At 41.4% G+C, this 13,028-nt stretch overlaps 2 protein-coding genes and 2 non-coding genes across 6 annotated transcripts; 2 read left to right on the top strand and 2 right to left on the bottom strand.

The window, feature by feature from the left end:
- Positions 1–265: 265 nt before the first annotated feature.
- Positions 266–11,419, bottom strand: LOC115764252 (F-box/LRR-repeat protein 20). Of its 3 annotated transcripts, XM_030707174.1 has the most exons (10): positions 10,737–11,419; positions 4,476–5,633; positions 3,901–4,017; positions 3,752–3,835; positions 3,588–3,682; positions 3,027–3,204; positions 2,773–2,961; positions 1,938–2,231; positions 1,662–1,874; positions 266–1,604 (listed from the first exon to the last, which is right to left on the bottom strand). In XM_030707174.1, exons 2-10 carry the CDS (start codon positions 5,133–5,135, stop codon positions 1,497–1,499), a joined length of 1,938 nt encoding a protein of 645 aa, XP_030563034.1. In that variant the 5' UTR covers positions 5,136–5,633; positions 10,737–11,419; the 3' UTR covers positions 266–1,496. The 3 variants fall into 3 exon arrangements, with proteins under 3 accessions (XP_030563034.1, XP_030563042.1, XP_030563049.1); XM_030707182.1 differs by lacking the exon at positions 4,476–5,633 and having other exon boundaries at positions 267–1,604; positions 10,737–11,411; XM_030707189.1 differs by lacking the exons at positions 4,476–5,633; positions 10,737–11,419 and adding an exon at positions 8,740–8,988 and having other exon boundaries at positions 267–1,604.
- Positions 11,420–12,147: 728 nt separating this feature from the next.
- On the top strand, positions 12,148–12,637 carry LOC115760254 (small integral membrane protein 12-A). Its single transcript, XM_030701518.1, has 2 exons — positions 12,148–12,358; positions 12,419–12,637. Exons 1-2 carry the CDS (start codon positions 12,229–12,231, stop codon positions 12,553–12,555), a joined length of 267 nt encoding a protein of 88 aa, XP_030557378.1. The 5' UTR covers positions 12,148–12,228; the 3' UTR covers positions 12,556–12,637.
- Positions 12,638–12,666: 29 nt separating this feature from the next.
- Positions 12,667–12,739, bottom strand: Trnar-ucu. Its single transcript has one exon. It is a non-coding gene; the product is annotated as a tRNA-Arg (tRNA).
- Positions 12,740–12,944: 205 nt separating this feature from the next.
- On the top strand, positions 12,945–13,017 carry Trnam-cau. Its single transcript has one exon. It is a non-coding gene; the product is annotated as a tRNA-Met (tRNA).
- Positions 13,018–13,028: the final 11 nt, after the last annotated feature.

Below are 13,028 nucleotides of genomic sequence, written 5' to 3'. Positions count from 1 at the left end.
TTGATAGCCCAATTAAATTAAAATAGTTTCTGCGCACAATGAGCAATGGAACAGTTTGCGGGGATTTCTAATAAGAAACCACGCGTTCACCATGTACTCCAATTGGTAATATTCCAATGGGTAATCGTTTGCAATTGTGCGCGGAATTTATATGAAAATTTGCGTTTTTGTACCCGTTTTGTGTGGATTACATTTACAAAATAGACAATTATACGTGTGTATATTATATAATTAAATATATATATATATTTTTCTCATAATGTATATATATAGATTTATTTATCATGTGTTTTATGTACTAAGTATACATATATATTGTATGAGAGATTTGTGTTTTAGAAACGTGGATCCATCTGTTTGTTTGTTTTGTTTGTGTGTAAAAGACATGCTTGCACTTGAACGGTTATTTTTATTTCCCCTTTGTTAATGTTTATTATTTGTGTTTCGATTTGTTCTGGTGTAATATACAATTTGGATTTCGTTGACATTGTGTGTGCAGCCATACATACATAATACGTACGCATGTGTGTGTGTATAAGTATAACTATAAGTATAATGCTCTAGGTTAAATATATGCTTAAATATGATTTAGCTGGCACTAAAAAAAAAACCGGAATATAGCAACAGTTATTCGGAAATAGCCTAAAGTTTTCACTGACTGCAAGATGAGTGTGTGAGTGTGTGTGTGTGGGTGAACGCTTTGTGGTTCTATCGACATGTTTAGACTTGATTAAAATCTCAGTTATATAGTAAAATATGCACTTGCTCTCACTTATTAAAATCATAATTATAGCAACAACATGCACGCTTCAAGCTGGTTGAGTACATGTATGCGTATGCGTGTGTGTGTGTGTGTTGTATATCTGTGAGCTTACCCGCAGAGAATATTACAGGGTAGATACATACATATGTATTTATGTACATACTTCAGACATGTTTGGTAGCATGGTTGATTGATTGAGAATTCGGTGAGAGATAAACACAAAATGAAACACAAACAAAAAAAGGAAATATCTAATAATACACATAATGCATACGAGAAACAAAAAGAATTAAAGGTTGTCTAGTTAACATAACAGCTTAGCATTATTAAATAAAATAATCACAATTTTACATGTTGAAGTTGAGTTTTTGAAACTCTCGCGCAAACTAAATACTAAAAGTTAGCTTGGGTACATTTAAGACTACGAATTTCGTGTTACAATTTGCTTTGTTTTCTTTTGTTTCGTTTCGGATCCTTAATTATCGATATTAGAATCTTGCTTATACACAGCTATATTTGTGTGTGTGTGTGTGTGAGTGTGAGTGTGTGTTTGTGTTGCTGTCTTCTCGGTGCCCGCCTTCATTCAGTAGACGCTGTCAAGCAGACCGAAGGAATACAGCATCGCGATGAGGATCAGGCTTACGAGCATGGCAATCACAACGATGCACAGAGGCCAGCATCAGTCCGTGGCAGATTTGCGCATTATCCGTCTGGCAAAGCCAATGGCCGTATCTCAGAGAATCTCACAGCAGCGACAATACCGTGGCCGGTGACCTGTCGTCACGGCTGGCGGGGTCACGGGCGCAAAGTAAGCGTGCACCTTGATATTTGGTAGATGGTTCTAAAGAATAAACAAAGAGATTAGCAATTGGCGCAAGACTCCAAGTGCCACGCCCACCTTCAGCTTGCGTATGGCCGCGCGTGAGATGAGCTGGCAGTCGAAGAGCTCGATGCGCTGCAGATTGTGACAGGAAACTAAATGCTCCAGCGTGCGATCCGTTATCAGCGGACAGTTGTCCAATTCGAGCACCGATAGGCTCTCCGCCGCACAGCTGCCCGTGGTCAGATGCCGTATCCCGTCGTCCGTAATCAGCTCGCAGTGCGACAGCGTCTGAAGTGCGTGGAGCAAGCATTTAGTTGATTTGCATAACGGTCTGATCTTTTGGATGCTTACCAGCTTCTCCAGGCTGGGACAGCCGGTGGCGAGATGGGCCAGCGTTAGGTCCGTTATCTGGCTGCACTCCTCCAGGTCCATGCGTTCCAGGTACTTGCAGTTGCGGCCCAGCGCCTGAAAGCCAATGTCCGTAAAGTTGCGACAGCCGGACACCTCCAGTGTATTCAGCAGCTGATTGTGCTGGGACAGCGCCATCAGCGAGAGATCAGTTAGTTCCGCACACTTGGACACGCACAGCTTCTGCAGCTTGGGGCAGCACGCCGCCAGCTGCCGTATGGACGAGTCGCTGATGGTCTGCGACAATAATCCAAAAATCAATTATATATATTTAAATTAATAAAATGTATGTTTGTGCTGACGAACTGACTAACTGTTTGACCTGAATGAATCCACATTCCACCGCAAAGGGTGGAAAATCGGCGGAAACAGTGAATCATTGGAAATGGAAGATGGTTGTCAACGTTAGAAAACTTGTTTTATCAATTAGAGCCTACTTACAAATATCTATTCATCAATCAATATCAATATCTAATATCAAATACATTTTTTGCGAAACATTCACATCGCAGAGTGGAAATAAAATTCAAGGTCAAATGGGGAAATTTGCATCTTACCAGGGACGAGTAGTTGGGGAAAAAGGGATGCATTAAATGTAATATATATTACATTTGTAGGGAAAACATAATGTGAAAGTGTATTAACATAAGGTACGAGGGTCTAATATAATCTTTTTAGAGTTTCTTGTGTCTAGCTTATTCTCTCTTAGTCAAACAAACATACACACGCACATGACCCGTATAGGGTATTAATGGTGCCTGGGTCAAAGGGGCGTTACCTCGCAGCTGTGTAGATTTAGCACCATTAGATCGGGACAGTATTTGGCCAGGCACGTGATGGCATTGTCGTTAATCTGTTTACAACCTTTACTGCAGAACTTGCGCAGCTTGACACAACCGCGCGCCAGAGCCTCGACCCCATTTTCGGATACTAGATGGCACCAGGATACGTTGATCTCGAGCAGGTTCTGCGGGGCGATAACAAATTATTCGAATTGGCAATTGACAGCCTGAAAATTTACTCTCAACTTACCGGACAGCCATCCGATATATACTTGAGGCTATTGTCTGTTATGTTCGAGCAGGAGTCCAGGTTAATGGCCGTCAGCTTGCTGCAGTATCTGCTTATGTCTGTGATTGAGTTATCTGTGATCTTCTTGCACTCCGACAGATCCAGGTGTTCGATGTTGTGGCAGTGATTCGCTAGAGTTCTGCAAACATAATCGATCAGTTATAAGATACTTTTTGAATGCCACAAATCAATACTCATATTGTCAAAAAAATTGAAAGTCTTTTGAGCAATGCGAAATATAAATTTAAGCTGTATGGAAGTTCTCTAAATAAGTAAAAGAATTGTTAAGTTGTTAACGGGAATACCCTGTAACTAAACATGTGCGCTTTTGGCGAAGGCAGCGTTCCTTATTGCTTCCTCTTCTAGCTGATAATTAAGCATCTATATTTCTTCAAATTTTGACACCAGAGCAAAACCATTTCCAAAACTTAAATTTACAGTTACAGGGTATACAAAGTGCGAGGTAAAAAAGCTTGAAACTCTTGCGTATTAAAGTATATTGAATTATAGACAAAAACTTACTTGATGGACTGATCTCCCACCGATTGACAACCACGTAGCGAAAGCGACTTGAGGAAGCCGCCGCATCTTTGCGATATATTCTCAATTACCGGGCCCTGTCAGGTGTATATATATAATTAGTATATATTTAAGAATAATGTTAGCTGCAACTGACAAATACACACCTCAATATCACGTTGGAAATCGAACAAATTGATTTTCTGCCAGCTGGAACCGTCCAGGGCGAGCACATTCCAATATTTGCACACCTGCAATGCCAGGCAATTAATTGAGTTTTATCAAAATGGACTTATGGGACAGGTGCGGTACATACCTGAGCGCAGCGGCATAGCGAGACGACATCCAGGTAGGAGAAAACGCGCAGCAGTACCTCCTTTGGCAGTTGTTTGATTAGCTCATCGTCCAGTTCGGTGGCGCCTAGGAATGTTTGCTGCGAATGCGAAATGCGACACAATCAGCAAATGTATACGCACACACACACACACACACAAGTGCATATATATGTAAATGTATGGGTAGTGATTTTTTTAAAATAGAAACTTGATGGATTTGCTGTGCCAAAACAAAACAATTGACTCCGATCTTAATTGAGGCTGCCCCAAAAATGCTCCGAAAAACAAACAAAAAGAACAAATTAATTTATGAACAATGCTCGAGACGAAGAGAAAGAGAGAGAGAGAGCGAGAAACAGAGAGAGAGAGAGAGAAAACAACAAAGATATATGCAGGCAAGGCTGGGGCGAGGGCGAGGGCGAGGCGTGGGCAATGTACAAAATGGTGGCCTTGATGAATGACCGCTGAGAGATGCCATATCGAGTGGAAACGATAATCAAAGCCAGATTTTTTTATTTAACTGTTATTTTGTTTTTTTTTTCGTGTTTTATCTTACGGGCTCGTCCTGCTCCCCGTCGAGCTGCATTTGTATTTGTGTGCGCTGCTGCTGCGCTGCATTGCTGTTGGTGTTGGTGGCCACCGTGCGCTGGTTGCTGCTCTGCTGCTGCTCCACAACGCACACCTCGTCGGCGGCGGCTGGCGAAATCGAGGACGCGCTGGAGGACGAGTAACTGGCGCTGGCGGCGCTGCCGCTGCCACTGCCGCTGTTGGCTGCCGTTATGCTAGCGACAGGCGCAGCGCTGCCAAAGGTTGCTGTGCGCCAAATGCTGCTGCAGATGCCGCTGATTAGGTTTGTGCTGTGATTATTATTGTTATTGTTGTTCGCATAGTTGTTGTTGCTGCTCAGTTGTAAGCTCAGATTACGATTGGCATTCGCATTGTTGTTGTTCTCGCCGCCGTCGCCAAGCGAGTCCGCAGCTGACGCCGGCGTTGACGCGCTCACGCTAGTACTGTTAGTTGCCGTTGTGCTGGTGCCGCCGCTGCTGCTGAAGCTGCCGCTGATGCTGCTGCTGCCACTGGGCGGACACAGCAGCTCAATGCTGCCGGCAGTGCCTCCGCTGCCGCTGCCGACGCCGCCACCGCCACCGCCATCGTCGGCGCTGCCTCTGCCGCTGCCCACATTGGGCGCAGCGCTAATCCCACTGCGCGCAAACATCAAGCGTTGTTCGCAAGTGTGCGAGCAGGCGCACGTCAGCGTCGCTTTAGTCTTGCCTTCGCCTGCTGTGCAGTTGTTGTTTTCAGCAGCTTCAACTCTTTACAGAGAGAGAGAGAGAGACGTGTTCCGTTGTTCGCGGTCGTTTGCGTGTCTTCGTGTGAATGCACGATTAAATTATTCACAAATTGCGTATTTTGGTACGTCGCGTCACGTACCTCTCCTCTCCGCTCTTGCTTGTGATTTTTTTTTACTGCTGCTTAATAAGAAAACAAACCATAAATATATGGATAAGAGACTGCGGCGAGCTCTCTTCAAATAAGAGCGTTAATTAATTGTGAATATCGCTGTCGCTGCTAAACGCTTCTCTTATCGTGTTTTGCAACTGCACTTTTTGATTGTTTTTGTTTTAGTTGTTTTGCTTTGCACCAGGAACTTGGCTGTTAAATCGCTTTATTTTTGTCGTTTCTCTCGATTTCTGGTTTAGCTTTTGCTTTATAGCTGCTCGTGGCGCGCACGTGAGAAATAGAACAACAGAAATACATATTAAAATACATTAAAGTGTTACCCAAGGTTGACGTCGCTGCGTGACAATCCAAATGGATTTCTCTATAATGTAATATATGTATATGTATGTGCATACTGAATTCTGAATTCGCCTTCAACCGAACAGATACGGACAGGCAACAGATCTTTCGCACATAATTCAAATATGTATGCGCGCCCAACTCGCACGCTTTGCGTTGTGCCTCCGACTGAGAACCAAAACTGACGACCAGTCAATGACCATGTGACCCCCCCCCCCCCCTCACTTCTACCCCTCTTATATATGTACATATTGAAAATATATGGCATTCAGCTCAAATGAAAAATCATCAAAGCCAATTTAAAAAAGGCAATCATCGATCGTCTACAGTAAAACAAACAACAAACCAGCTGATTGGTTTCTGAACCCAGAATCCATGCCATGTCCCAAAAGATACAGTTAATTAATAACTAAGCAATGTCTTGCAACTATACATTTAAATATATGTTTAAAGAAGAAACAATAACAATAAAAATAAATCAATTCATTTATAATAAAAGAAGCTTTTCCATTTCATCAACGAGCAAATTGTGTCTTAATTAACAAATCATACACATACATACGTGCACGTGCACCACATACGTATGTGTGTATGTACATATGTACATATGTATGTAGAAAACATTTATGCATATTAAGCATCAATAAAGCTGCCAACTGTCACATTGAAGATCTAAAAACTGCTGATTGGCGGAGGAGGAGCATGCGATGAGCGACAAGGCTTTTGAATTAAATTGACATTTATTTAAATACATACATACATATGTGTATGTACATATCTATGTACGCGACATATGCTGCATGATGGCACACAGAATACGGCCTTGATATAAATAAACACACACTCTTATATGGTTCTTACCCATATGAATACAGGTATCGCCCATTTTGCGGCAAATTGAGCACAACTCTTAAAACTGTTTATGCATATGTACATATGCTTACTGAGAACGAAACCACATTTATACATATGTACATATGTGTATGTAAATGTTGCTATGCAGTTAAATGAAAAGTAAGCACAATGGAAGTGCTTCACTCAATCAGCGTTCATTTATCAACACTAGAGCTGAGCATTTAACTGTGGGAGAGACAGAGAGAGAGAGGGAGAGAGAGAGAGAGACAACAGTTATCACAGCTCGTACGAGTTCATTTCACAGCCGAATTCCTTTTTCCAAGTTCTTATTCATCTAAACTAAACTAAACTAAACTAAATAGCTTCAATTCATTTCGCTTTATTAGGTGCACACTTTTCGCTTGGCACAACGAGATGCGACGGTCACACAGATTGCAGAAAATTAGATAAGTTTTACGAGGTTGGTTTCAGAAGTACTTGAAACCACATTGATTTTAAGCTAAAGCAAGCAAACTAATAAAAATAAACTGAAGCAAATAACAATTTAAAACAAATCCATAATCAAGGACTTGTACCTAAGGTTGATTTAGATTTAGTAACTCATTTGGCTGAATTCGAACATCGCAGAAAATATCTGTACAAACTTAAAAGACTCAGGAATCGATCAATGGGATTACCAACAATTCATTTTGATACCATCCACAAAATGGTAAACGGATATTTCGCAATACAATTGGACTTTAAAAGCATGCATTTCTGTTTTCCAATCATTCGAACTGTTTTTTCTGTTTTAAATAATTACTGTACATAAAAGTAAAGCACATAAGCACTGCAACATTTGAAACTGCCCTCGCATGAGCGCATTTACATATGTCGTGCAGCTCGTGGCATATGTTTCGTGCACAAAAATGTATGTATGTATGTAATACGTGATTCCGTACATGTTAACACCTGGATTTGTTGGGCACGTATAGCTGAAGTCCATCCAAAAAACAGAAAAGCTCTACGTACAGCTGGGAGGCGTGGTGTTCAAAACCCATTGGAATTGTAAACGCAATTGAGGTGCAAAAAGCAAACGAACGGAACAGGTAGGTGCAAGAGAGATAAGGAGAAAGGTGTTGAGAGCGCGTGGGCAAGGGTGTGTGTGTGTGTGCGAGTGTGTGTGAGTGTGATCGTCTTTAAAAGTAAACAACATTTAAAATGCTCACTCTGCATACAGCACAATGTAGTTTTATTACGACCTCGACGAATGTAATGGCCAGAGCAAAAACTAAATACACTTCTGTATGCACATACATATGTATGTACATTCGAGTGCTGGCATTAGTGGGCATGTATCTATGTATATGTACACGTATGTAAGGCGCACTGGATTTATATAAGCCATGGCCAAATCAAAGAGCCCAATCCGCCAGCAAGTCAGCTGTGAGTTAACTGTTAACTCAAGTGAGACGCTCGCTGTTGCTATTGCACTGATAGCCAGCCCCTGACTGTATATACATACACATACATATGCATGTACTATATACATACATGCATACATACATACTGATGCATGTACAAGGCATATGACAGTCTTTATATGGACCCTCGAAGGCCACAAGGTCAACGAAAAGTGGGTCAGCTGTGCGCATATCTGTGCTACATACGCTCTATGTATGTATGTATGTATGTATGTATGTATGCATGTATGTGTATGCATATACCTATAAGAATTATGCGAACACACAAAAAACAATCAAAAGCGAGACGCAATAAAAACAATGAGAAAGAATAAAGCCTTATCACCATAGCCAGCTACATACATACATACACACACATACATATATACATATGTACATTACAAAAGCATAACAATTTCCCATTTGCAGCAGTCCTCGGCCAACTACCATTTGAGCGCAAAACAGACAGCGATAAAGAGCAGAGAACAGCTGACGACACAAAAAAAAAAAACACCAATCATTTTTAAGCAAAGCACGAAAAAATCAACAAAGTCAATGTAATAAACTGAAATGTGCACACACACACACACACACACACACTCACATACACACGCATACACGCACGCACATGTACACTTAGATTCAAGTTTTTTGCATGTCCAGTTAGGGAATAAAATACAAAAACAAACAATAAATATGTAAATAAAAAAAAACTGCGAGTACCATTGGTTTATTTTATTTTACTGCTAAATTTCCTTATTTTGAGCTAAGCGACGTTTTACATAGTACGCGCACTTTTCACTTTTCAGCAATAGAATCGCATAGATTTTTACGCAAATAATGTGTTTTAATGTGGCTGGCTGCACTGGAAAAACCAAATTTACACAACCAGAGTAAATGCAGACACGCGAGACAATGACAGCAGCAGCGAGCGCAACGAGGAAAGCGTCGACATGGATAACAACGGAGCGCAGAATGGTAACTGAGCGAGCGAGCAGCTGAAGCTCGAATGCGCTGCGCTCGGGCTTCGAAAATGCATGTGGGGTCACACTGACACAGACAAGTCCATGTACATGCACACATACACACATAGAGAAAGATACCGGAGAGCGCGCGCCAGTTGCGTGCGCGGGGGCGTCGTTTGGGGCGGTGCAATGCACCCGCAAAAATAACAACACGAAAGTCTCAATGAGAGCATGTATGTATGAATGAGTATGTATGCATGTGTCAGCCGAAGATAGAGCGAGAGTGAGAGAGCGCAAGCGTTTGACAACAAACAACAAAAACAAATGTCGGCATGGAACCAACTAAATTCCACTGCTGCGTTTAAAGCGCCACCAACACCAACACCAACAACACCATCAATCGCTCTATATCTACATATGCATTCACTTTTTAGCTGCATGCACAGCGCTGCCAGACAGTTGCACTTTCATGTCAGCTGTTTTCGCAATGAAAAGCCCTGCGGTCAATGTTTGCATTTATAATTATTGCTGTTAACTTGTTTTCAGCACCAGCCAGACGCAAACTAACTGTAAACGAGCACAGACACACACACACACATACATACAGTTGTTCCTAATCTATTTTAGACAGCTGAGAGCGATAGCCACAACGCAAATCAAAATCAGCCGCCCTCCCCTCGGCAATTAGCATGGGTTTGGCAACTACAGGAGAGCGAGTTACGGGCTGGGGACTGCTGCACTCAGGCTCCAATTTGGCGACTTGCGCTGACTCAAACACACTCTTACCCTAGCATATTTATTTATGTACGTTACGTCCGTTTGTATGTGTGTACGTGTGGAAGTTCTTATTTACATTGAAGACTTCAAAAGCAAGAGGTTCCCGACACTGGTCATTAGCTGGGGACAGACTGGGTGGGCACCAGCAGCAGCAGCAGCAGCAGGGTCGTCGCCAACATCAATGGCAACGGCAACGAGTTTATTGCACTTTAGCTAAAGTCACTGTTAACTTGTGTAAAAAGACAAACAGAGACACAAGTTCGGGGTTGGGTAGCAGCCACTTACACTTTTAGGAGCGGTACGGGCTTGGGAGCAACAGCTCGCAGCGCCAACAAAGGCAACATTTTGTTCTGACAAAGAACCAACTTCGCTATAAAAATATAAAGAAATCAAAAAAGGAAATACATGTGTACATCCATGTGTGTGTGCGCGCGAGTGTGTGTGTGTGAGTGCATAGCACAACTGCAACCGTATAGCGGGGGCAAGCCGAGCAAAGGGCGGCAATCTTGTTTGACTGACTGTCTGGAGTTTGGGTGTGTGTGTGAGTGAGTGCAAGTCTGCGAGTGTGTGGGTGACTGTTTTGGCTGATGCGCGCAAACAAAAGAGCAACAACTATGTGCACACACATACAACACGCACACACACACACACACACTTGAATATTTTTAAGTGAAATGGCCAATGAGAGACAAGGAAGCTGTTTATTGTTTGATTTTGGCTTTTATTGCTCTGATTGTTGTCGGCACTGCGTTTAAATTGCATTCCCAGCCAGCCCGTAAGGCAGACCAGACAAAGTAAAGGAAGCACTAGATTCTCACACTGGCTTCCAATACAAGTTGAGTCTACACCCACATGTGAATAAACAAAGTTCTGTGTTCTTTGCGTTTTATGACGAGTTTCGCGCGAATGGCGCAATATAGATATGTACATACATATCTTTCCTTGCATACAATTTGTTCATAAGTTACATCTACTTACATCGATTCGATGATTACGATGGTTCGAATTGGTCATTTTATGCGCCGCGAATTGCTGTCGTTGCCCTCTTTCTTTCTCTCTCTCTATCTGTGTGGAGATATTTTTCTTTGTTGGCCGGCCGTTACGGCGTCCCCTTCCCACGCGCACAACAGCACACGCTCTTTGGTGTCTGCTTGTGTATATGTGTGGGTAAGCAGGAAATTATGCGTCGCACTGCGGCTGCTGCCCTGCTTGTTGTTGTTGCTGCTGCTGCTGTTAATGTTGTTGTTGTTGTTATACCAATTGGTAGTTAATGCACTGGAGTTCTTTGTTCTTATGCGATATTGTTGCTGCTGCCGCTGTCGCGTCGTTATAATTATACATTATAACAATGTGAAACTGTATTTAACCCGACTGGTTCTTAATGCGTAAATAACTTTTTCCCTGTCGAGCATTTTCATTCGTATTTTTTTCGATCGTTATTTGCAGTTATTTTTATACGCATTACACTTGCTTAACGTACACAAACATACTCAACAATTATATATTCGTTTTTTATCTCTTCGAACTGCGATTTCGCTGTGCGATTGCAACATCTCAATGAAATGTTGCAATTATATTAAATGCGTTGTTCTACCACTCTTTACACGTCTCGCTCTAACTTTGTTCTGTTTATGTTTATTTTTCTTGTGAAAATTTCGAGATAGCCATAATTAACGATGAATACGATGAATCGATGCAAGTCAGCTGTGTTTTGCTTCTGCTCATCTCTATTGGCGACTTGCAATATGCGATAAGCCACTAACAGCAAGGTCAGCTGTAAAGTACCAGGCTATGTTATTTAACATCAATATAAATATACGCTAATAACTGCGATCGATTTCCAATTTACTTTGTGAAACAGTTGTTTATTCTAAATAAATATTATGCTGCAAATTGAAGGAGATAGCTTGCAATTCATGCAATCTTGATAATAATTGCATTGGCAATGTAAAGAATCGATACATCGCTGATTTATTTTGTTACATCATTAATAACTATATTTCCTATGACAAAACAAATAAATCAAATCAAATCATGTAATTTCTAAGTTATTCACTATAAAAGCTAAAGCTTCCTTGTCAAAAAATTCAATTCGAGAACTTTGTTTTAAAAAATCTTGTATAAGCGATATATCGATAAAACAAAATCAAAAGTGCGCGGCTAAAGTTAAATTGAAGAGATTCGACTTCTTTATTTTCCTACATATCAAAAATTTGTCATAGCCAATTTTAATTGTGTTGTAAATACATTTCTTAAGTTGCTGCTTATTGAAATGGTTATTTTATGACAGTTTTTCAAAAATACTTTTGGCCACAAATGAGCACTGAAATTCACCATTCACCGGCGCAACAGTGTGACCGTTTGTGAGCCCAAAATTAGTACTTTTTGGCAAGAGTATGCCGAATACTTGTTGTCTTTTCCGCCTGAACTTGGTCGCTTGGATTATTTCGTTAACAAATAAAAACATAAAATGTGGCCGGTGATAATGGCACTTTTGCGGCGCAATGCTGTTTACATTACATTGCCCGTTGCAGCCGTCGTGGGTTTTATTGGCTACAATCTTGAGAATCTTATGTCCGACAAATACACGCCATACAGTCGTGAGTGTCTTTTTAGTTCTGTACATAACATGCCGTTAATTTTACCTATTTTTATTATAGCTTCCATACAAGAGGTTCGCTCTCAGCGCCAGACTGACGAAAGCCTTATAGAAAATGCAGGCAATGTGGAAAAATTGCACTTAACGAGCTCCGTCCTGGAGCGCAATTTGTCGCCATCCCTGCAACCGAAAGCATAATTAGCTTGCGGCGTTGTTACCTAAGTTATAATGGATGTTAATTAAAATTGTAAAGTAAAAATAAAATTAGTAGCAAAAAAAATTAGCGGCCTTTTCAATGGCCACATTTGTCATCCCTTGCGGGGATCGAACCCGCGACCTTTGGATTAGAAGTCCAACGCGCTATCCTCTGCGCCAAAGGGACAGGTGGTGGACGCTTTGCCAATAACTTATACAAGCCAAGTGGAGTTTTTTCAACCAATTCTCAAGCAAAGCTCGTGCTGCGCCTGCTGGTTTCCTACAAAATAATTCAAAACTGTTCTAAGCATATAAAAAAGCTTTACAGTTGAACTGAATGCTTCTAGAACAATTCTGACTAAAGTATTTTCTTAAACGTACATGTGTACATGGCCTCGGTGGCGCAGTTGGCAGCGCGTAAGTCTCATAATCTTAAGGTCGTGAGTTCGAGCCTCACCCGGGGCATGTAATTTTTT

The sequence above is a fragment of the Drosophila novamexicana genome, unplaced genomic scaffold (assembly GCF_003285875.2).
Source record: "Drosophila novamexicana strain 15010-1031.04,08,12 unplaced genomic scaffold, DnovRS2.1 tig00000008-arrow-pilon, whole genome shotgun sequence".
Classification (NCBI taxonomy): Eukaryota; Metazoa; Arthropoda; class Insecta; order Diptera; family Drosophilidae; genus Drosophila; species Drosophila novamexicana.
The sequence above is the reverse complement of the archived record's forward strand: the minus strand, read 5'-3'. Positions and strand labels throughout refer to the sequence as shown.

Excerpts from the sequence above, each read along its gene's own strand:
- LOC115764252 (XM_030707174.1), bottom strand. The coding sequence starts at position 5,135 with ATGTTTGCGCGCAGTGGGATTAGCGCTGCGCCCAATGTGGGCAGCGGC. Across the intron at positions 3,205-3,587 it reads GTGGGAGATCAGTCCATCAA|AACTCTAGCGAATCACTGCC; the intron begins GTAAGTTTTTGT and ends TTATGTTTGCAG. Across the intron at positions 1,605-1,661 it reads CGGCCATACGCAAGCTGAAG|AACCATCTACCAAATATCAA; the intron begins GTGGGCGTGGCA and ends TTTATTCTTTAG.
- LOC115760254 (XM_030701518.1), top strand. The coding sequence starts at position 12,229 with ATGTGGCCGGTGATAATGGCACTTTTGCGGCGCAATGCTGTTTACATT. Across the intron at positions 12,359-12,418 it reads CAAATACACGCCATACAGTC|CTTCCATACAAGAGGTTCGC; the intron begins GTGAGTGTCTTT and ends TTTTTATTATAG.